The 24920-nt window shown below is 42.0% G+C and overlaps 1 protein-coding gene and 1 pseudogene across 2 annotated transcripts in view; both read right to left on the bottom strand.

Moving 5' to 3' along the window:
- The window catches only part of Zzef1 (zinc finger ZZ-type and EF-hand domain containing 1), a 132538-nt gene that overhangs the window by 26465 nt on the left and 81153 nt on the right, over window positions 1-24920 (bottom strand). For both annotated transcript variants that reach the window (XM_031354332.1, XM_031354333.1), the window contains exons 30-42: window positions 24066-24230; window positions 20346-20465; window positions 19652-19813; window positions 16238-16367; window positions 14028-14166; window positions 12953-13118; window positions 11789-12051; window positions 10605-10774; window positions 8475-8625; window positions 6505-6644; window positions 2746-3023; window positions 1765-1939; window positions 1149-1281 (exon numbers count right to left, since the gene is read on the bottom strand). In XM_031354332.1, the coding sequence (XP_031210192.1) occupies window positions 1149-1281; window positions 1765-1939; window positions 2746-3023; window positions 6505-6644; window positions 8475-8625; window positions 10605-10774; window positions 11789-12051; window positions 12953-13118; window positions 14028-14166; window positions 16238-16367; window positions 19652-19813; window positions 20346-20465; window positions 24066-24230 (2192 nt within the window). The remainder of the gene's footprint in view (window positions 1-1148; window positions 1282-1764; window positions 1940-2745; window positions 3024-6504; window positions 6645-8474; window positions 8626-10604; window positions 10775-11788; window positions 12052-12952; window positions 13119-14027; window positions 14167-16237; window positions 16368-19651; window positions 19814-20345; window positions 20466-24065; window positions 24231-24920) is intronic.
- On the bottom strand, window positions 19092-19230 carry LOC116079487 (annotated as a pseudogene).

The raw sequence follows: 24920 nt of genomic DNA, 5'->3' as shown, positions 1-24920 counted from the left end.
CTGTCTCGAAAAAAAAAAAAAAAAGTTGACATTATGTACAGTGAGATTTCTATCATGTAGAATAAAGAGAATGACTACAGTAACAGGAATGGTGAGGCAGATACGGGCACAAATGCAGTATTTTGACACAAGTGCACAGTGGAATAATATCTGAAGACAGACAGTCCCAGGGGTACAGAACAAACTTCAGGGTGGTGTCCAAAGTGCTGCCTATGCTGACACCAGAGCAACAGTTAGAGTTGGAGCCAGCAGCAGACACGAAGTGAATCTTTAACACATGAAAAAATCAATCCAAAAGAAGGCAAGATAAAATAAAAGGAGAACTAAGAATAGATGTGACAAGTGGAAAGTAAGCAAGGAGGCAGCAGACTTCAACTCAGTCAACGGCAGAATGCCTGGATAAGCACTGGAAGGAAGGGGCCGTCACACTGGATTTAAAAAGAAGACCCTGACTATATAGAATCTGTAAGAAATCAACTTATGTGCACATTATGCTTATTAATTATTATTACTTTTTATCTTGAGACAGAGTACCATTATGCAACCCGGACTGGCCTCAAACTTACTATCAGGCTGATCTTGAATGTGTGATCTCCCTGCCTCAGTGCTGAGATTATAGACATATACCACCACACTCTGCATAAGAAGTGCACTTTAGCCAGGCAGTGGTGGAGAATGCCTTTAATTCCAGCGCTTAGGAGGCAGAGACAGGCAGATTTCTGAGTTCAAGGCCAGCCTGGTCTACAGAGTGAGTTCCAGGACAGCCAGGGCTACCCAGAGAAACCCTGTCTCGAAAAACAAAATAAAACGAACCAACAAACAAACAAAAAAGAAGTGCACTTTAATTGTAATGATATGAGCTGGTGAGAGAACTCAGTGGATAAAGGCATTTGCCACCAACCCTGATAACCCGAGTTCGATCTGTATGGCCTCAGATGGTACAATGAGAGAACTGACTCCCACAAGTTGTCCTCTGACCTCCACATGTATGTGTATGCACATGAGCACACAAGAATGAATAACTGTAATTAAAAAAAATTTAAAAATCATATGCAGGAGCAAGAACTCAGGCATGTCCATTGGCTTTAGAGCATGCAAGGATTAAACCATTTCTCCCATTCTTAGAAGACAAAAATTATGCTTAGGACCTGTTTTCCTTTTCCTGGTTTTGACATCGACAATCACAGCTCTATTCTTCTCAGTGAAGTGCTTCAAGATGATCACATTATGGGGTTCATTGGCATTGTCCATATAAACACAGCGGGTTCCCACGCAGAGGACCTGGAGCATTGATGCAAGAAGAGGCACTTAATTAGGCATAAGCCTAGTCCCTTGTGCTTGCTCCTCTACAAGCACATCCCTAAGTCCAAAGGATTTGTACAGACCTGGCATAAAAGTAGTTTAGGTGCTTGCCATAGCTTTACAGCTCCTCATTCCAATCAGTTGAGGCATACAAAATGAGTAAGATCAATAGGAGTGTCAGGATGAAAGAAAACAGTTTCTGCAGTTCTTTGTGACTGAGTATACCATAGTTACCTACTATCCAGACACAGTAAAATAAATAAAATGTCTAACTGTTGACAGTTCAAATCTGACAACTGTACAATTCTGAAAAAAACACCAAGACTTTAAAAGCAAATCATGTAACTAAAAAAACAAAATAAAACACTAAAACTAATTACAGACGTGTGTGTGTGTGTGTGTGTGTGTGTGTGTCTGTGTGTGCTACAGAGACCTGGGCAAACAGGCTTTCAGATGCTGTACCTGGGGGAAGCCGACAAGCACTAGCAGAGTGAAGATGTTGGTGTGCTTCAGTTGGAATGGCAGCTGCTTGATGCAGTGGTCTGTGAAGGTGGCAATGACATCTCGCCACAACGGGGCATTGTTGAGTGACCGAAGGATCTCTGCCATGGAGCAGGCCCAGTCCAAGCCCACTCGGCTGGAAGGCAAGAGCACCAATGTTAGGTGGCAGTGTGCAAGGCTACATCCTCACACACATTATAGCTTACTATCCCAGGCAGAGTCAGACTCATGCAAAGAGCCACCCGTTACTTAGCTTTAAAAACTACCAGAATGATGCTTTTCACATAAAGATAAGCCAAAAAACAACAGCAGCCAAATCAAGATCTATTATGTATATACTTAGTCTACAAACTCAGTTTACAACTATGTTCTCAAATCTCTCTCTAAAACAGTGATTCTCAACTCCCAAGGTCTAAAACCATCAGAAAATATAGATATTTACTTTATGTTTCATAATAGTATCAAAATTACAGCAAAAATAATCTTATGGTTAGGGTCATCATACTATGAGGAACTGTATGAAAGGGTCACAGCATTAGGAAGGTTGAGAACCACTGCTCTAAATGTCATCCTCACATGTATATTCACATTCATATTCACAGCTTAGAGATGTGTATGGTACAAATCATGGTCATCTTTCCTTCTTCACTTAATTTCAAGTTTCATATTATGATTATGTTCATTTTTATAATGAAAACAGACTTTTCAACCGCAATGCCTATACTTACTTTTCTCTGGAAATATCTACCAGAATAGATCTCATCAGAGCTGACTGGAAGGCACCACTGAGCCTCTCAGCTATTTAAACTAGTTTAATCCCACAGGAGAGCCTCAGACAACAGCACTGCAGCATACCAAAACTCAGCAGCAGCTAGACCTTTGTTTTCAGTGAAGAGCACAGAGGGCAGAGTGGATGGTGGGTGTATAAGAACCAAGGCTAACCTGTCCAGACAGACAGCTCCAAGGCTGAAGAGCAGGTGCGTGGTCTTCCAGCCATCTGGCACAACAGTACTGTCTGCTGTAGCAAACAGGTTGTGCTTGGCTGAAAGGACCTTCATGACTGCAGCATCTACTTCTGCTGGCTGAAGACGGATAATTAACTGGCCAAGAAGACCCAGGGTGAGGTGGTAGGTTTCATTTAGGTGGCCTGCGTTGGAGATGACCACCTGAAACATGAGTGGGAGGACATGTTCCAGGTCTATCAGGGGTACGGTGGGACCCTGTCAACAGAGAATGGAATGTCTTCAGTACAAAATCCAAGCACCCAGACCAGCTACATATGCCACCCATTCATGTATCATTTACAACTGGCCTGATTCCAATCAACTGTAAATAAAATAAATATGTTCAGGTATTATCCTACTTTTTTAAATTTAATTTTTTAAGATTTGTGCCTACATGTGTGTTTATGCATATGTAAGTGTGGGTACCCTGGAGCCCAGAAGAGGGCATTGGATCTGCTGGAGCTGGAGTTGGAGTTACAGGTGGTGTTGAACTCTGGACCTGAGTGCTGGGAAGCAAATTCTGGTCCTCTGAGAGAGCAGTAAGTATTCTTAACTGCTGAGCAGGGTCTCCAGACTCTTTCTGATCCTACTTCCAATATTCCTCTACTCTAAAGCATAAGCAAAATATTTATTTTTCTGGCTGAGAGATGGCTCAGCGGTTAAGAGCACTGACTACTCCTGAGTTCAATTCCCAGCAACCACATGGTGGCTCACAACCATCTTTAATGGGATCTGATGCCCTCTTCTAGTGTGTCTGAAGAGAGCAATGGTGGTATACTCATATATATAAAATAAATAAATAAATCTTTTCAAAAATTATGTTTCCCCTTTTCTGAAAGAACTAAAAAAAATACATAAAAGTTAGATTTTCCACCACAGTCCCACTCAGACCCACCAATACCAAGGAAGTAACAGCTGTTCACAGTTAGATGTACAGTTTGTCAACCTTTTTCCATATACATTTATAGGTAACACATATAAAGTAAATTATTTTTCCTTCCATGTTTATCATGTATGTATGTACATGTACCATGACACATTCAGAGGCCAAGGAAAACTTCCAGTGCTGGTCTTTCTCTTCTACTTATTTGAGACAGGGTCTCTTTGTTGTTTGTTTCTATGTATCTCAGGCTAGCTCACCTATGGGTTTCTGAGGGATTTTTCTGTCTCTTCCTTCCCTCACCACTCCCCTAGGAGAGACTCACTACTGTACCCAGCTTTACACGGTGGTTCTGAGGAGTCAACGCAAGTCCTCATGCTTGCACGGTAAGCACTTTTCCCACCAAGTCATCTCAGTCCTATTTTTCTTTCTTTAAACACTATCTGCATTTTACTTGGCTTTCAATGCTTCATTATTGCAAATGCCATTTAGAAAACAACTGACCATATACATTTCTAGACACTTAAACCATCTGTCATTTTCCATAGGGGGAAAAATACAGAAAATCAGAGAAGCCCTTTAATAATTGTGAGTCAGTACAGTGAGTGTGATTCAAGAGGGAAGTGTATCCATGTTAGGAAAACAAAGCAACTGAAGTACCACAAGCTCTTAGCATTCCCTTCAAGAATGGAGTGATAGAGCCACTGGAGTCCATGAAGAACAAGGGAGGTGTGCAGAGAGGGGCTGGTGTGGTGTAGGCTGCAAGTATCCCTGTAACGGGAGTACCTAGGAATTGACAGACTGGTGGGAAGTTATTCAGGCTGGGGTGCCTTAGTGTGGAGTCCAAAGAGGAAGAGGAGAAGATTTGTTAGAGAACAGTGGCTATGATAGGAGTAATTATACCAAGGGCCATGGGACCCAGGACTTCATGGTAAAGATCAGAGGTGCAAGTACAAAAAGGAGAAAACTAACTGTATCTTGTGCTGTCAGGTATGAACTGCAGAGACTGCTATGAACTCATAACTCACCCTCTGAGTCCCTGTGCTGAGAGGGCCCATACTGGCTCTCTTGCCTGATACTATGACTGACTCATACATCAGCTTCCCTTCCCCCACACAAGTGAGTTCTCTCAGTCTAAGCATTAGTCAACAACAAATTGCTTTTAAAATTGTCCCTGGGTCTGAGGACCCAGCCTTAGGTTCCAGTGATAGCTCCTTCCCCAGAGCTTCACGAACTTGGAGAAACTTGTTTCCACAGTTTGCTAGCTCTGTCTTGATTTCCTCTTCTTCTTTCTTCTTCTTCTTCTTCTTCTTCTTCTTCTTCTTCTTCTTCTTCTTCTTCTTCTTCTTCTTCTTCTTCTTCTTCTTCTTCTTCTTCTTCTTCTTCTTCTTCTTCTTCTTCTTCTTCTTCTTCTTCTTCTTCTTCTTCTTCTTCTGCATTTATTTTACATATGTGAGTACATTATAGACACATCAGAAGAGGGAATCTGATCCCACACAGGAACATTTCCAAACAGGGCTGGACAGATGACTCAGTGGTTAAGAGCACTTACTGCTCTTGCAGGGAACAACATGGGGTTCAGTTTCTAGGATCCACATCAGGCAACTTACAGCTGCCTCTAACTCTAGTTCCAGGGAATCCAGTGTCCTCTGGCCCATGCTATCTACAAGCACGTGGTGCATATAAACTCTTGTAGGCATGCATGCACACAAGTAAATAAAGTAGATCTTAAAAAGAAATGAAGTTATTACAACAAACACCAAAGTAAGGTCAGTAAACTAAAGAGAACAAATAAGCATGACCTCTGAACCAGAACATCTTTTTTCTTTTTCTCTTCTTCTTCTTCCTCTTCCTCTTCCTCTTCTCCTTCTCTCCCTCCCCCTCCCCCTTCTTCTTCTTCTTCTTTTTTCCGAGACAGGGTTTCTCTATTTAGCCCTGGCTGTCCTGGAACTCACTCTGTAGACCAGGCTGGCCTCGAACTCAGAAATCCACCTGGATCTGCCTCCCAAGTGCTGGGATTAAAGGTGTGCGCCACCACTGCCCAGCTGCAAGACCATTCTTAATGGATTCTGATTTTTGCAAAAAAGCTGCAAGTCACATCCAAGGAATAAATGGGGAAATGTGTACCTAGGCTCTGCTCTGTATGAAATAAAATTACTCTACAAGTGTTAAATTTTTATCAGGTTAATTAAACCTTTTTAAAAGTAAAGTCTTACTCTGTAGTCCAGTATGGCCTTGAATTCATGACTTCTGCCTACAAAGTACCGGGACTTACAGGTATGAGCCACTGGGTCTAAAATGTTTTAATATGGTAGCAATATGGTACTTGGAAGATTGTACTTTTAGGAAAACTAAGGATAAAGTATCCAGAAGCTTTCAATTTATTTTTTCAATTTCAAGAAAAATATAATATATGTGTATATGTATTTTTTGCAAAAAAGCTGCAAGTCACATCCTAGGAATAAATGGGAAAATGTGTACCTAGGCTCTGCTCTGTATGTATATATGCAGAAATAAAACATGAAAAACTAATAAATCTAGGTGAAGATCTTCTTTCATTGCACTTTCAAATTTTCAATGAGGTTTAAAACTTTCAAAATAAAAAAACATAAAAAGGTAATTATATGAATTAAAAAGTCAATCACACTTAAGCAACATGTAAGTTCACAGAAGAAAGTAACTTTGATTAATAGTCATACCCCCCTCAAGGCACAGGTGTTAATAATAGTTTGTTTCTGCTTACACCTTAACACTATTTTTTTTCTGCATATACCAACCACCTACTCTTTCACAAGGAAAACACTGCCTGCCTCTTACCGACTTGATGGGAGGTAACATGGCTGCCAGCAATCCCAAAATCCTCTTCTGGGAACACTCTGCAAACACTTGCTCAGGGTTTGGAGTAATCGCCTTCTCTTCTACTGGTGCCTGAGATGACACTTCTGGATGTTCAGCATCTGTGTGGGAAAATAGCACTTTCAGATTTTGCTGGGCTCTACATGTGTAAAAGGCAACTAAACCACAACACTGTCTCTGTGTGTGGCTATAGAAAGAAGCTGGAAATGTAATATTCTACTGCTAAAGCCAGCCTTGGTAATGCATACTTGGAGTCCTAGCACTTGACAGGATGGATAAGTAAGAGTTTGAGGCCAGTCTGGGCTACACAGCAGGACTCTGTTTCAAAAAGAACAAAGCAGCTGGAGAGTTAGTTTAGTGGTTAAAAACACCAGCTGTTCTTCCAGAGGATCTAGGTTTGATTCCAGCATCCACATAGCGGCTGACAACCATCAGTAACTCGTTTTAGGGGAATTGACTTCCTCTCTGGCCTTTGCCTATACCAGGCACACACTTGGTACACAGATATACACGTAGACAAAACACCCATACACATAAAAGAAAAATAATCTTTTAAAAAACAACAAAAACTGGGACTGAAAAGATGGCTCAGCAATTAAGAGCACTGGCTACTCTTCCAGAGGTCCTGAGTTCAAATCCCAGCAACCACATGGTGGCTCACAACCATCTGTAATGGGATCAGATGCCCCCTTCTGGTGTGTCTTAAGAAAGTGACGTGTAAGTGTACTCACATATATAAAATAAATAAATAAATCTTAAAAAAAAAAACCAACAAAAAAAACCCAAAACCAGAACAACAACAAACTCTATTGCTGGATACTTTTTATATAGTTGCCTTCTCAAGGAGGCCCTGCTCCCTAATTAAACAGGCAGCCATCCACTGCTACCTCCCATTCTCTGAACTTGCTCTTAAACTACATGCTATCTAGCATCTGATTACCCTTTAATATTCTGAGTTTGCTGTTTATCATTTGCCCTTCTGATTTTTGCTTCTTTTGTGATATACTTCAAATATCTAACAATGTCTAACCCCAGAACATGGGGTTCTTGACAGATACTTGTGGCCTATGAACCAGAATGCTGGTCTTCAGGGGAATCTGACTCTGAGACTTTGAGGACTTGATATAATGTGAAGTGTCTACTGCTTCTGAGAGCTGGCCTTGAAGATGTTGCAGAATATACTCACTTGTACTTCTATTACAGAACGGCCAATGGGATAGACTCTGACTCCCTGGGCTCCTTGAAGCACCTCCTCCCACCTAGCACTATTGCCCCAACCTCTAAAATTGCAGCTCTGACCTCGCCACTGCCATCATCTGGCAGGCTGAGGCCTGAATGTCACAGGCATGCAGCAGAGTGCCACAGGAGCTCTTCTGTATCATCTTCCAGTGCTCTGCTCTGCTCCTGCACACCTGGTATGTGGATCTAACCTCGTTACTTCTGGAACCTACAGAGAGGCCTATGCTACCTACATGTCAGTCCCTACTGCATATCCTGGCACATTCAAGGTCCCTTGCATCTCTCCCTTTATGTGGCATTTTACAAACACAATCTGCTCTGGATCCCAATGAGGACTAATACTTGTCACCCTTCTTCTGGGGCCAGAATCACAAGCCACCTCATATGATAGTTATTTGTACCTCTGTCTGAAACCTTCCTGGATTGTGAATTCCAGGAGGATAGAGGATAGATGTCTCTGTGTTGGTAGATTTCATCCTTGGGATATAGGATGGTGCTAACAAAGAGAAAGTACTTGGTTGGTAAACAATAAATAAGCTAAAATGAAGGATGGATGATGTTAAGTTACCAGCCACAGCTAAACAGATGGAGAAACCTTAGTTGCTGGACAATTTCAATCGTAAGCAACAGTGCAGGTGTGATAATATGTACACTTGCAGAGGAAGGAGGGAGAGTTAGTAACCAATTCTGACCTGGAAGTTCTGGAGTCACATTAGCACTGGCAGGTGCATCTGAAACTTGGGTCTGGCTTGAAGGGTCCTTCATTATGGAGAGATCTTCACCTGCCTTTTTCGTCTGCTTGCAATCCAGGGGTCTGGCTTCCTTATCTGCAGCTCTCTTTCCCTAGAAACAGAGTGGTAAATGTAAAAGAATACAACAACAATGCACTCTGCATACAATTTGTCATGAGCTAGTCTCTCACAGACTAAGAATCTTCTGAGTTACTAATGTCTTAGGTAAACCACTCCTCTTAGGTGATGCTTTACACATCGCTTCTCTTGACGGGCTGTCAGAGCTGCCCGGTCACAGAAGCATGGTTCATACCAAGTCTCACTCTGGGAAAATGATGAAGTTGTTATCTTCCTTTAGTCAATACAATGATCATCTTCATATACTTTCTTTTGATAGAAAAAATAAACACAGGCTGGGCCATACCTCACAGTAAACTGCCTATCATGTAAACATGAGGACCTAAGTTTGGATTTGTAGCAACCATGTAATAAGTCAGCAGTGGTGGGGAGTGCCTGTCATCCCAGTGTGGGAGGAGGCAGGGACAGGAGGACCCCTGGAGCTTACTGGCCAGCTCATGTTACTGACCAGGTGTTTCAGGTTCAATGAGAGATCCTGTCTCAAAACAAGGTGGAGAGTGACAGAGGAAGAGACCTGATGTTGACTTCTGGCTTCCACACACATGCACATGCAAATGTACACATGCATACACACACATAGAAAAAGCAAACCCATCTTTACTTACAATAAGAAAAGTATTCTATCTGCTGTTACCTTTAATGCTAATATAAAGATAAGGCTACAACAAGCCTACACATATTATTTCTATTGCCACAGATGCAGGTATTTTATTGATGTAGAAATGAACATTCAAAGGGTATAGGACAGAACTGTGACCTCAGTGGGTAAGACACCTTGGTATACAAACACAAGGATGGGCCAGATCCGAACACTCATATAAAAGCTGAACATGGTCATGGATGTGTTACGTCTGCAATGGCTGTCAGGGAGGAAGGCAAGAGGATGGCTGGGGCTTGTTGATCATATTAGTTCCAGGTTCAGTGAGAAACCCTGTTTTAAGGAATATGGCAGAGAATAATAGAGCAGGATACCCAATGTCCACTTCTGACATAGAACTTACCGTGTGCTGTGTTCTAAGCATTTTACATGTTTCTTCCAAGCATGGCAGTACATAACTCCTATAATCACCCTGTATTACAGGCACTGTTATTATCACCCTCTTTTACAGAATGCACCTGCACACACGTACATAAATACACATGCATGCATGCATACATGCACATATAAGAGACTGAGACACACGCATGTCTACACACACAAACAGAGAAAGAGAGAGAGAGAGAGAGAGAGAGAGAGAAAGAGAGAGAGAAAGAGAGAGAAAGAGAGAGAGAGAGAGAGAACACAAAGCCAAGTAGAAGGAGTTGCTACTGGCCAAGCATGGGGCAATCTGAGCATCAAAATAAATAAAAGTAAAAGATTTGGGTTTTAGTGGATTAAAAGAATGTAACCCCCTTTGGTGTAAATAAATGAACACATTGATAGAGGTAGCCACAATGCTGTAGGCAGCCTGTTACATGATGCTGAGGGCTGAGGGATACAGATAGTCCAGGCACAGAGTCGAGAACTGCTGTCCCTCTTGACTGGATTGATCGACTGCTTTCCTCCTTGTGCAAGGTAGTCTGTGGCAGGTTAACATGTTGTGTGCCAAAGGTGGTGGTAGGCCACAGCTGAGAGATAAGCATCTTGGGATTATCCTGACCTGGTACCCTGATGAGGCTTCAACAGAAATACCAGTGGCTCCTGCAGCAAAGGTGGGGATGTTTACAGCATAGGCTCAAGATCTGAAGGCAAGCTTCTACAAAAATAATCTTTTGTTTATTTAGTTACTTAATCTTATTTTAAATTCACAAAAGGATCTTTACATTTGTGTTACCAACACAGATTGTGCTTGGACCTATAAAGGTTTTTCTGTTGACTGAATATAAACCAAAACTGCACAACCTACGCTCTGAACGCCCCTGGTGTGCATCCTTATGTGCAAGCTGTGACCCCGTGGTAGACACGTTACTTACATTGCAGGGTACAAACAGGCTCGCATCTGCCCGCTCCTTGGCAAGTTGAGCTGTTTTCTTCTCTAGCTGCTCCTCTGATGCATGGAAGGACACTGTGACTGGCAGGGCTGGATTTTCTGAGGTAGAGTCACCATCTGGCAATACACCAAGAAGAGCTAGAGCTTTAAGACCTGGAATGGGAAAAAACAAGAAAATGGTTAAATGTTCCCAACAAGGGCTATCTCTGGCAAGTACCACAAAGCACTTGCCCACTGTGCAGAAACAGATGGCCGAGGGGTGACACAAACCACACAGCAGTGTGCCTGGCACTCTACATCCATTCCATTCTCGATCTCAAGTGGGGACAGACAGACAGCACAGGGAAAGCAAGACTGCACTTGAAGTCAATGAAAACTGAAGACACAACAGGCAACAGGATTGTTTTCAAAGTTTTTTTTCTTTTTTTTTGAGACAGGGTCACACTATATACCGCTGGCTTGCCGGAAACCTGTTGTAGATCAGAGTGGGCTTGAACTTAGAGTGCTGCATAAGTGCTAGACTTAAAGACATGTACTATGTCCAGCTGGTAACTAGATTTTTGAATCCCTACCGGCAGATAGAGACATCACCAACTGATCTGATCCCCTGATGTCAATTAGGATGGGGAGTCTACCATCCTAGAGAAACTTAAAGTTTAACATTTAAATTACTTTCTTACTAGTACCCTCAGGGAAGTCAGAATTATCTCCTTATTTTGTTATTTTGAGAAAGGGCCACACCTAGCATCCTGGGATTCAGACTGGAATTCAGGTGTCCATGATCAAACCCAGGAACACCATTTATTTGTAAGCAGCTCTTGTCTAGAATACAAGTACACATGGATTTGTACTTCAGTTTTGTTTTGTTTTTTTAAAGCATAGATTCCTGAGCAAAGAGAGATTCAAACACTAAAGATTCATGGACTTACAGAGTTTTCTAGAGTTTTGATTATTAATACTGAATTACATCACTAGGGAAGTACTTTAACTGGTACTTTGTGCCAACAGCTCTCTAAAGAGAAACAGGAACTTAAGTTCAGGCTAGGCTGAATCCCTCTTGTGAATGACCTCTCAGTCAAGCATGGTCTTTTACGGCTGCCTGGGGCTTTCTTTGCCTCCAACAGTAGGCAGAGGCTGGACCAGGGGTCCTACATAAGGAATAGTCACCTTTGCCCTGGTGGGCCTTCATCAAACAGTCTCCAACCAGCTGCATGCACTGGCTCCGTAGGGTGGCAGCATTGGTGCGGGCCTGGGGGTCCAGCTGCTCCCCATCCACATGCTCTGTACTGGTCAGGTGGGCACTATAGAGAGCCAGGGCAGCAAAGAGCAGCCAGGAGTAGTTGTGGATATAGGGCTGGATGAGCCTCTGCCGGTCACTGATCCGGATGGTCACCATTGGGTGGGCTGTGATGCTGTGAGTTGGCAAATGGCTGCAAAGATATGATAGGAGAGTATCAACTCTTGGCCCGGAGAAATGAACAAGCACAAACATTCGGTATATCACACTAGCATGTCACAACCTAAAGCCTTCACATGAAAACCACGCTGAGGAAGAGAGTTCTGAAAGTGTGCCCTTTGGTAATGCAAAGTGATGCCCATAATTTTAAAAGATGAATTGCAAGGTATAGGAAAGAAATGACAAGTGTGAAACGTTACTTTAGAGTAAAAGAATGAAGCAAGCACACATGGCACCATCTCCCTGGCTGGTGGATCCAAAGACACAGGGTGCGCTGTCCACGCTCTCTTCTTCTGAACACGTTAACATTTTTACAGTAGAAACCTTTTTTTAGTTAGGAAGGGGCCACAAGATGGCTTGGCAAGTAAAGGCATTTACCATACCTAGTGGCCCGAGTTTAATCTCCAGAACCCACAGAAAGGAGAAAAGAGGGAAATCACTCCACATAACTGTCTTCTGACCTCTACATGTGCACACACATGTGCATGTAATTGCCTTCCCCCTTCCCAATAACAATAGAAGGTTTTAAAAGTTAGAAAGGCTAGGAGTATAGCCCAGGTGCAGAGTGCTTGCTTAGCATTTGCAGTGTCTTGGGTTCAATCCCTAGCACCACAGAAAAAGCAAGACGATTCCCTTTTTTTTTTTTTTCTTTTTTTTTTTTTGTTTTTTGAGACAGGGTTTCTCTATGTAGCCTTGGCTGTCCTGGCACTCACATTGTAGACCAGGCTGGCCTCGAACTCAGAAATCCGCCTGCCTCTGCCTCCCAAGTGCTAGGATTAAAGGCGTGCGCCACCACCGCCCGGCTTAACGATTCCCTTTTAAGTGAAGACATATACCCCAAAAGGTCATGGTGGCAGCAGGGGAATCTGACATACCCATACGAGTATTTCTTTGCTGCGTAGCATCCATAGCAAAGATCAAAGTCATCACATACATTGCAATTCATTCTCCGGCCTATGATCAAACCCTGGCAGTGGTCACAGGTAAACTCCATGTTGACCATTTCATGATCATCTCCATGGCCCTCGGGCTTCACTCCACCTAGAAAAAACCAGTAGTGTGAGATGGATCAGGTAGAGGATGCCCTCCAAGTGCTAGCAAACTGATTCCAGCACCACAGCCAAATCTCATTTACTACTCCAGAGGACAAGGGCTCTGTTGAAGACCAGAATGCTCCTGTGGGTATGAGCATATCAATGATATTCTCAGTATACACCTCTTGGACAATGGTCCAGCTGACTGATCCCGATTCTACAGTGTCACAGTCATGTCAAATACATGCCAAATTCCTACATGACTGCTATTTTGTGAGCTATCTCCCACACTCCACCTCTGACAGAGGTTACACACCGACTGGTGTAGTCCTAAGGAGTACTAAGGAGTGATCAAACTTCTGTTCTTACTTTCTCACTGCAGAAATACACATGAAAACAGACTTCAGAACCTCAGACTCAGAGAGTAAGAGAACGAGACATTCAGTCCCTGCTCAGTACTCTTCATAGGTGGCCACTTCTGTTCTCAGTGCTGTATATATGTCCAAATAACCTTGTGACTAGTCTCTTAAAAGAGAATGACACAGTCTTCCCTGAGCATAGCTTTGATCAAACTAATACCCTAGTTTTAACCTTTTCTGCTGTCTTCAGACTATTCAAATTATTTTTCTTGTATGTTTATTTTGCTACTTGGAAACACTGCATGATTCAGAAGCAAAATTTCTTAGAAACTTATCTAAGCATGTACTAGCTGATCCTGAGAATTTATCAAGTGCCTCCTGAGCAGGACAGGAGATGGAAAGATGTCAGATAGAAGTAGTGGAGGTCATCAGTGGGGTTGAGAGAAAGACTTGAGTTTGCCAATGAACCAGAGACTCTACATAGCACAGTGAGTCTTAAAGATGGCAGAAAAATAGAAAGAAAACTTCCTCGTGGACATGGGTCCCCTGAAGTTTACCAAGGAAGCAAGTCTTGCAGAGGTCCATGTCACTGCACTGTAGACACCGGTAGCGATGCCAGGGGGCAATCTCATCACACCCATCACAAGAGATATCCACATTTAACAGGTCACAGTAGCGAGCAATAAACATGTGCATCTGTAAGGTGAAATAAATACAATTAGCCAACAGACTTACTATCGTGGCCACTGTTCACTAATCAATTTATTCATTCAGTAGGTACCTAAGATCTCCCAAGTTTTGTACCACTTGTCAGGATTTGAGGCTGGATAACCAAGTTCCCATCTGGGAAATCCCTCAAGCAAACAGATGATGGTCATACAGCGTGGGGGGAATGCTTTGACAGGCAGATTCTGGAGGGCTAGCGAACATGGAGGACACTAGCAAAGGTATTGGGACGGGCAAAGAAGGTTTTCTAAGGATGGCAACTCCTCAGTTAAAATCAAGAACAAGCAGATGGTATTGGGGGAGATAAAGGTGACAGGCACATGAGACAGGAACAGCAACGTCTACAGAAGCTTTGCTCCTTCAGAAAGGGAGCATGACATGGGCTGGGAATGGAGCTGACTGTGTGAGCACCTGTCTAAGCAGGTGCAAGGCACTGAAAAAAAGAAAGGAGAAAAAAGACAAGGTCTTTTTGTTTGCCTTTTAAAAGGATGCATTTTTATTTATGGGCATATTCTGTGTATCTGTGCTACGTGTGTGTGTGCCTGCAGAAGCTTACTTAGAGACAGAGTTTCTTAGAGATAGAGTTACAGACAGTTGTAGGAACCAAATTCGGGTCTTCTGGAACGTACTCTTAACCACTAAACCACCTCTCTAGCTCCAGGGCTTTTGAAATTGGCAATAATCTAGTATGCATACCGAGTACATAGGGGGAATAACCAGGAGAAGTTAGAAAAGTAAAATCCAAGGAGCCTAAAATGCTAGAGTTTAAAAACAGAGTTTTTAACAGCAAGGTAATAGCAATAGATTTGGTCATTCTGAAGGTTCCTCTGGTTATACGGCAAAAATGGATTGATCGAAGTGAGACAAGGGTTGAGGAAGCTGGCCATGATGCAGCTACGCAAGTAGTTCCATGGCAGTACTAAGGGCAGGGACTGCACTGTAAAGAGGATGGGAAGGCAGGCAGAGTGAGAAGAACTGGTGACCAAATTACTAGAGATGGTCAGGAATGGCATCTAGATGTTTGGCTTGGGGACTTGGTACACAATGGCACTATTAACAAATGTATTGAAAGAGGATTCCTGATTCTGGCACATTAAAATAGCATGGTGGTGCTTTCCCATAACTCTAGCATTCAGGAGACTGGGGCAGGAGGATCACAAGCTTTGGGCCAGCCTGGACCTCTCTATAATGCTCTGGCTTCTCCTCAGATAAACTCTTCGTCTTTAACTAGCCAGCTAACTAATTACCTATCTGGGAGCAGACAGTAAGAACTGTTACATGAACAAGCTATTAGATTACTACAAAGTATTGGTGGTTATAAGGCAGTTTATTTTAGGGTATGCATATGAGGAAACTAAGTCAGAAAGTCACTGTTTGGTGGTAGATGGTATGTTGTAGGAGAGGAAATATGCCAGGTCACCTGAGCACTACAGGATGTTCTCATTCAGATGTTAACTTACAAGAGAAAAGTCTCAAGTGCCAGTTGGTATGTTCCTCTTAAGCACCACAAGGTACTATGAACAGAATGACTGGCAAGCAGAAGGTGCTTAAGAAGGGGAAAATTAGTGGCTTCAAGACAGCAGATGCCTGACATATGTAGTACTGAGAGACAGGAAACCTCACAAATAATGGATAGGCTACCTAAGTTGATTCTTCTACTGTGTGGGTCATTTAATGCTCACGTGATAAACAGAGAGCTGCTTCCAAGCTCACCTGATTGCAGCCTTGTAACTGGAATTATGCTTGCCTACAGGAAGATGGTGTGTCAGCCCAGAACCTGAGAGTCCAAACACTTCCGCAGTTCCTTTTCTCACTAAATTAATACACTGGCATCTAATGATGTACATGAGCCTTATGGGACACTGCTGTGAATCTAGTTCTATGGAAGTGAGCAACAATGATGGCTCGCTCTCATCAGGATGAAGACGAAACATATGTCCCAAATGTTCCTGGAGCCCTCTTGGGAGACATCATCTAAGCACACCCCAGCACATCCAAACTCCTAGCAGTCACCCAGATTGCTCTAGCTGAGAGGTCTTACTTTCCTCTGCTTCTCTGGATCCTCTTGGGCTATTTTTTCATACCAAGCCTCAAACATGCCGTCCTGACACTCATCCATCCACTCTGAGTTCTGCTTGGCATCAGCGAGCTCATCTTCTTCACTCCACTGGCTGAAAGAAAGATGTGATGAGAGAGAAGCATGTTTCTTACAATACCCAAGGATGTGCTAGTTAGCAGATGCTGTGTCCCATAACTTTTATAGATGGGGCATTTTGAAATGATGAGAATTGCTTTTCAAAGCCTCAGAGCTTATCAGCTATTTGATGGATTTACACTCAGAAAATAGAAAAGCTCCTTTCTGAAGCAGACTATACTGAGTAGGGCAAACTTATCATGTGCCAGGTACTGGAGTCAAATATGGTGATTTTAAAAAGTTCAACCAGTCAGGCTGTGGTGGCATGTGCCTTTAATCTCAGCACTCAAGAGGCAGAGGCAGTAGGACCTCAGAGTTCAAGGCAGATAGGTCTACAGAGTGAATCCGAGGACAATCAGGGCTACTCAGAGAAACCCTGTCTCAAAAAACAACAAACAAACAAACAAAAGTTCAGCCTTGAAGAGTGGCACTCAGGAGGCAGAGGCAAGTGGATCTCTGTGAGATAGAAGCCAATTTGGACTCTACAGTGAGTTGCAATCCAGCAAAGGCTATACAGTGAGACCATGTCTCAACACCAATAATAGTAACAACAACAACAACAATGATAACAACAGCAACAACAACAACTACTACTACTACTACTACTACTACTACTACTACTACTACTACTAATAATAATAATAATAATAATAATAATAATAAAAAGTTCAGGTTGAGAATGTAGCCTGATTAGTAGAAAGCATGAAGCTTTTTTGGGCTTCATCTCCAGCATGTCATAAACATCACAAAGCCTATAATCCTAGGCAGAAAGATCAAAAGTTCGAGACAATTCTTGGCTACACAGAATGTCTGAGGTCAGCCTGAACCAATCATAATTTGGTCCAGAATAAATTCAATGAGGACAGAATTAGAATACACTAACACAATCTGCATGAGGAAAGGGTCAGGAGATCCTGCGACTTCAGCTCTACCAACTAATTGTTATAAAACCTTCATACGTTATAGTTAATAAATGTGAAGTATTAGTGGCTTCTACATACATGGGCTCCATATCTTTGGATCAGCCAATGTCATAGCAACGTTATCTTTAAAAAATTGTTTCTGGGGCTGACTTGGAGCTCAAGAGCACTTGCTGCTCTTCCAGAGGACTGGAGTTCAGTTCCTATGTCAGCAGCTCACAACTGCTTTTTACTCCTATTCCAGGGGGATCCAACACCTCTAGTCTCTGAGGACATCTACACTCACATTCCCACATAGACACATAGACACACACACACACACACACACACACACAATTAAAAATAAAATACATCTTTAAGAAAGCTGTCTGTATTGAACATGTCTGGTTGCTTTTGTCATCAATCCATAAAGAATACAACATAAGAGCTGCCTACCAAGCACTCCCAGTAACTCACACATAATGCATCATAAAGTTATCTGGAGATGATCCAACGTATACAAGAGGGTATGTGTGCATGGTATTGAGGACCTGAAGCATCTCAGGTGGATTTTTTAAAGATAACGTTGCTATGACATTGGCTGATCCAAAGATATGGAGCCCATGTATGTAGAAGCCACTAATACTTCACATTTATTAACTATAACGTATGAAGGTTTTATAACAATTAGTTGGTAGAGCTGAAGTCGCAGGATCTCCTGACCCTTTCCTCATGCAGATTGTGTTTGTATTGGTGAGGTCTTGGAACCAATCCATCAAAGGACAGGAACACAGGGACTGTACCTGGCCCTGTTCCTGATTTTTCATTTCAAATCAAAGGTTTTAGGTGGATTATTTCATCAGCTCTCCTCTTGTAATAAATTTCCATAGTTCCAGTTTACAGTTTGCTTCAGCAATAAAAATTTAAACATAGCTGGAGAAACACTTCAATGCTTAAGAGTAATTACTGTTCTTCAAGGGAATCAAATTCAGTTACCAACTTCCACATTAGGTGGCTCACAACCACTATTTTAGCCCCAGGAGTTTGGACATCCTCTTCTAGCTTCCAATAGCACCCACATGCAGAAATATCTGTGTGGCACTCACACAGAGAAATATACATATAAATAAAAATAATGAATCCTTAAAATTTCAAATTAAAAAAGATTTGCTAGCTAGCAAATACAAAATATTCATCCATGCATTTCAAAGGTTTTAGGGCCATTCTTACACAGCTTTGATTTAGTTTGAGAAATTCATATGAAGGGTAATGTGATCCCTCTCTCCTCCAGGATTATATCATGCTGGCACAGACAAGGCTTAAAACACTGGGCTGACAGACAGCTAAAGAACCAGCTGTAACCAGTGCTGCACCTTCCTTGTCTGCCCTCTGATGGAAGGTCAAGTGCTAGAGACAGCTTTACTGCTGGCTACCTTGATAGCCCAGGAAAGAGCTTTTATTGACCCCCTCTTCCCAAAACACCTCTTCTGACAGTGAGTGATGTCTCATTCACTTATGTCCCAATCCTCCTCTTAATGCCTACTTGTCTGTTCTTCTCTCCTCTCCACACAAAGTAATGGATGGTAAAGTGAGCTTGAGCAGGATGAAGCACCTCTCCTGAGAAGCCTGCATCTACTAAGAGGCATATAATACCTCCCTTTTCTTAAGCCGCACTCTCTCAATACCTGTGTTTAAATCTATATTAAAATACTGTCTCAACAAACTCCCAACTTCATTTTATAATAAAACTAAAAATTATTTTAAAAAAGACTTTTTAGACCATTTTCTTTTAATGTAAAGGAGAGTATAAACACAAATTCTAGTCAACTTCCCCATGTTTGGGGAAACAGCAGTGGTCAACACATCCCAAGGATCATAGTGAAGCCTCCCCCTGAGAAAACCACTTTTTTTATTATAATGTCTCCCCTGCCAGATAAGTATTGTATACTATTTTTTATTATAGCCTAAATTTTTACAGTGCTCAGGACACTACAGTGGCTAACAGCATACACAGGTGTAAAAAGAAAAAAAGGATTCTCCAACTCCACAGGCTATTAGGACCCCCACGTCACCCCCCAAAATGAAGACAACCCTCATTTTCCAAGCTCAAAACACTATGGCTGCCAATTTACCCAATCCTAGTGTGTGCCAGGTACTGTCCCAGACTCTTAGAAATGGAACTTACACATTCTCCACAAGTTTCAGAGGTAGTTCTAAAGATAAAGAAATAGAGGCATGGGAAGTTTATATAATTTGCAAGGTTCTCTAGCTCTCCTGTGGCAAAGCCAGGATCTATTACAGATTAGCTGCTGATCCCACTCCTTGCCCCAACTCTAGGAATGGTAGGCAGAGCTGTGCTTACCTGATCACACTGTCATGGACGCTGATGTTTTCTTGGGACATGCTCATGAGGAGATCTGGTAACTGAATGTCAACAAAGAAGGCAAGATCACTGGGTTCCCAGCCCATATCCAATAGATGAAGCAGGGCTGTCTGAACACAAGATAAAGCAGGGAGCAGAGACCTAAAGAGACCACACAGGTGACAATTATCTAAGCTGCATATTGACAACAGGGACAGTTTAAGTTGGCAGCCTGTTTGTATACTAATTTGTAAGGAAGGATTCTGTATAAACATCCTTCAAATATTAAAAAACAAATAAAAAACCAAGAACAACTCTGAAAGGTATAAGTGAGTCTAACATCAGGGGCATCTGACAGTGAGAGAGGAGGCAGCAAAGTCGCCTGCTGATGACAGCATCATTAGAGTCATTCCCAAATTAGTCAAGGTTACAGAAGAGCCATTTGATTTAAGGTTTATGTCTGAATGACTTACTATAGAGGAGACAAGAATCTGCTTTGCACTCGTTTTAATATGCATGTAAGGTAATATATCAGACGCTGAAGATAACAGGCTATCCGTGAATTACTTGTGCTTAATTATTTGGTTTTTTTTGTTTGTTTGTTTTTTAATTTTCAACTTCAAATATGTATTTCATTTATAATTAGAAAAAATATACATTTTTTTCCTCAAGAAATCTAAAGGTAATCCAGTACCTGTCATTTATGCTACTAAATCCTTTGATTGCTTTGACCAAAAACAGAACAAGTTGATAGTAAGTGTTTCGGATTTCTTTGTGTAGATCAGCACCACAGCCTTCCAAGTGTCCAAAGTAACTAGAAACAGAAGAAACCATCAGCTTCGACTTATTGATCTCTATTTCTTACACAAAACTACCAAAAAGCAGCCAGCTGAACGACTTGGAGGAAAACAGGGACAGTGACATTCAAGCCCAGTTGGGTTGAGAGAACAGTCCAGCAGAAGTTCAGAGTTGACAACTACTCATCTGTTAATCAAACAAAGCACCCAGCCCTGCACATGAGCATGCCATGCTATGGATGTTACACACCTTCCAGTTAGCCTTCTCCACACCAAACTGTTCTTTCTTTATTGATGACTTTAGTATTAAAACTTTTCTTTTTACTTTTTTTTTTGAGGAGTGGGGGGGGGGGGCAGGGCAGTCCTCTGGATAGTCCTGGAACTTGCTGGCCTAGAAACTCATTCATAGCGATCCAGCTGCCAATGCATTCTAAGTGCTCGGTTCCTTGGCTTTTCACACCTCGATCCTTGGCACCTAAGTGACTTCAACATCCACTGGAATGATGCCTCCATTTCTTATTTTCTCTATCCTTTATCCTCTTCATTGCCAAGGATTTTCATTTCAATTTCCTTAACTAACCCAATTTGATGGTCCTTACTTAACCGTAATCATGTGCAGACTGACTTCAGAACAAGCTACTCTATCTACACTCTTCTCTCCTGCTCTGCTGTGGACTTCCATCAGCCTTTCTTAGTCCTAGTGAGCTAAGCCCAGCCCAGTGAGCCATTAACTACTCCCAGCATGTTCTCTCTCTGCTCTCTTCTCAGATTGGATTCCACAGCCCACCATATCACCGTGTTAGCAACCACCAGCTTCCTGGCCCCTTTCTCTTCCTCTTACATAAGGAATCTTTTTCTTTTTTCTTTTTTTTTTTCGACAGGGTTTCTCTGTATTTTGCTTACATGTATTCATGTATAACATGTGTGTACCTGGTGCCCACAGAGGTCAGAAGAGTGAACTGGATAACCTGGAACTAGAGTTACAGACACGAGCTACTATGTGGGTGCTGGAAGTTGAACTCATGTTCTCTGCAAGAACAAGTGCTCCTAACATACAAGCCAACTCTCCAGCCCATCCCCCACTTTTTTTTTTGAGACAAAGTCTAACATAGTCTCCAGGTTCACTTTGAACTTACTATGTTGCTCATGCTGAGCTCAAAACAATCCTACTTTTGCCTCCTGAGTACTAGGAACACAGGAGATTACTACCAGCTTACAAATATAATTCTTTAAAAAGCATTTGATATTGTCAAGCAACTTAGCAGTGTGGCTTTCTCCATCTTCATCTCTATTTAAAGCCTTCCTGCCTTTCCTTAAATGGTCACTAGCTTCTTCTCTACCTCATTTCATTGATGAATCTGCTCTCGCCTTATTTTTAAAAACAGAATGATCACAAGAGGGTCCCTCATCTTTGTAGCGCTGCACTAGCCAGGCACCTCTTATCTGCACTGGACTGCTGGACTGTCCTTCTTTTTCCTGACCTTGGCTGACTCATCTCCACCAGCACTGTAGTAGTCTCTTCACACTTGTAGGTGTAGGCCTCACTGCAAAGAATGTGCTTGGCAGGAGCAAGACTCCATCTGCTCAGGAGCTCAGCACTGCACACAATACAACCTCTGCTCTTCTTTCTCGTGTTCTCTTTCTACTTTACCATCTCATCATCTTTCTTGCAACCAGGCTTCAGGCCACAATTTACCAATGCTGTCCCCATTCAGGTCCATTGCTTCAATTTCAAGCTTTCATATCAGCACCCAACTCAACTGAGAATTCTTGAGGTTGAAGACAATCTTCTCTTGGCTTTTTTTCTTTTCTTTTTTCGAGACAGGGTTTCTCTGTATAGCCCTGGTTGTCCTGAAACTCACTCTGTAGACCAGGCTAGCCTGGAACTCAGAAATCCACCTGCCTCTGCCTCCCATTCTCATAGCTTTTATGACATCACCATCCACAGGCTGTCAATCTACTGCAAGGGCCATTCTCTACCTTAATGGTCTTAGTGACTCCTCTTTTTCTTGACTTCTAAAGAAAGGCAGGCTTGAAGGCTCAGTTCTGGGCCACTGCCTGTCCAGCTTTAAATATCATCCATATGCTGACAATAAGTAAATTCTATCTCTACGCCTGACCTTGCAGGACTTCAGAATCTGATCCTCATCATCTGATTGTTGAATACCAAAGAAGCAGTTACAGCAGGGAATGGAGGGATGGCTCCATATGTTCACTGGGCATGGTAGCACATACCTTTAATCCTAACACTTAGGAGGCAGAGGCAGTCAGATCTCTGAATTTGAGGCCAGCCTGAGCTACAGAGCAAGTTCCAGGACAGTTGGGGCTACATGGAGAAATCCTGTCTCAAAAAAAACAAAAGCAAAACAAATAATAACAATAAAACATGCTCTTCTAGAGAACACAGGTTCAATTTCCAGCACCCACAATGGAGTCTTTCTCCAGTTCTAAGGGTCTTTTCCCAGGAGATCCTGATTCTGACTTCTACAGGCATCAGATATTCAAATGGAGGTTGGGATAGGGGCAGGCAGGAGGTGGCACATGAACATATATACAAGTGAAACACCCATATACATAAAATTAAAAAAAAAATAGTTCAAACATATGGCCAGAACAAAATTTAAAATTTTGTCCCCATCTGTGTTTTTCACATTCTTCCTCTCAGCAAAATGTGACACCATCCAACGTAGCTGCTCCACCCAAAACCCTAAGAGTTCTTTCATTTATCTTATGAATGACTTCCCTTTTTCTCTATCTCTTAAACTTCTGCCTGGTCCAAACCATCCCTTCTTACCTGTATTACACCAACCTCCTAACGCTTTTCTGATTTTCCCAGAATAGCCAGAGGCATCTTTTATAAACTTAAACCCACTGTGTTCCTCCTTCTGGGCTTCAAAATCTCCCAGTGTTTCCCACCTGAAACTCAGTACAGCATGCAAACACCTTGGGTGGTAGGGTCCTGCCTCGCTGATTTGGCTCCCCCACTCCCCTACTCACACAGACATGCTCTTTTGCTCTGTCCATGGCCCGATTCACCAGCGGGAGTTCCTTCTGCCGTTGGCACTCCTGACTAATCTCAGCAGGTCATTCATCTCTGGCTGTACATGCCATTCCCTTAGTCTACTTTCCTTGTCCACCTAGCCTGTGTCATTGTACATGGAATCACCACATACTATATCACTGTCAGAGACTTGATTATTTTTAATGCCACTTACTCTTCAAGAGAATATGAGGCTTCATTAGAAAGAGACTTGTTTGTCTTGTCACTTTTGTGTATATATAATGCTCAGAAAGGAGGTTTGTTGTGTTAAGGTTAAAAGCACCCTGAAAGGTCATAGTCATTACTGTAAATGAGCACTGCACTTAGCACTCAGCTTCTAGAAGCCTATGGCAGTGTGGGTACATGAGAAACACATAAAGTATAAGAGTAATAATCACATTCTTGATTTTCACAGAATGATATAACCCATTTTTTTGAGATTAGAGAAAAAAATTAACCAAAAATATGAATTTGCATTATATATGGAAATTTTGGAGTTATCAATATAGATGCCAACTAAGATTTCTGTAAAATGGCCTCTGCTTGCTTTTCTGTCATATCTGTCATTTGTACTTACTTTGTAAAATCTTTCTGGCAGGTCAGAAGTTCCAGTAGGAAAAGTATATATGGTGGGTGGAAGCAGTGAGGCTGCCCGAGGGATTCTGTGCAATACTGAATTATCCTCAGGACTTCAAGGATGCTCTGTGCTTGGGCTTTCCGCAAACAAAGAACCTTCACAACACTGGAGACAGAGTTCAAGTCAGGAATGCCCAGAACACAACCCCTTTCCCCATATTCTGAAGCCACATGAACAAAAGGGAGTCCTGTTGTGAGGAAGAGGAGCGTCAGTATGAATGCTCCCTGTAGTTAACACTTGAAGTACCACTGACCAGTGCACACCAACTGCACAGAAGCTCAAGGACCTATGGTATCTTTACTTTCCCTAAGGAGGCAAGGCTTTAATTCTTAGGGCAGGAAATTCCTCACAGATATAACCTTATGGTCAAATAATTTTGTTAGAAAATATTAAATCCTAAATTTCTTCCTTAAAATATGAAAAATAGAATTGATTGGTAGTGTGTTTTTAAGCCAGGTGTGGTGGTTTATGCCCACATTACCAGTACTTAGAAAACTGAGGCAGAGGGATTGCTGAAAGTTCCTGGTCATATGGGCTGTAGAGTAAGATTTGTCTCAAAAAGCCATAAAAGGAAATGAAGAAAAAAGTAGGAAAGGGAGGAGAAGGAGGAGGAGGAGGAGGAGGAGGAGGAGGAGAAAAGAGAAAAAGAAAGGAAGAAAAGAAATATTTCTGTTTTTAAAAAAATCCAGGCAAACAGTACTGAGATTTATATTATATACAGTAAAGTATACAATTTGTTTGTTTGTTTGTTTGTTTGTTTTTGGTTTATTTTTTGATTTTTTTTTTTTTTTTTTT

This window comes from Mastomys coucha, unplaced genomic scaffold (assembly GCF_008632895.1).
Source record: "Mastomys coucha isolate ucsf_1 unplaced genomic scaffold, UCSF_Mcou_1 pScaffold5, whole genome shotgun sequence".
NCBI lineage: Eukaryota > Metazoa > Chordata > Mammalia > Rodentia > Muridae > Mastomys > Mastomys coucha.
This window is presented reverse-complemented; position numbering and strand designations above follow the sequence as displayed.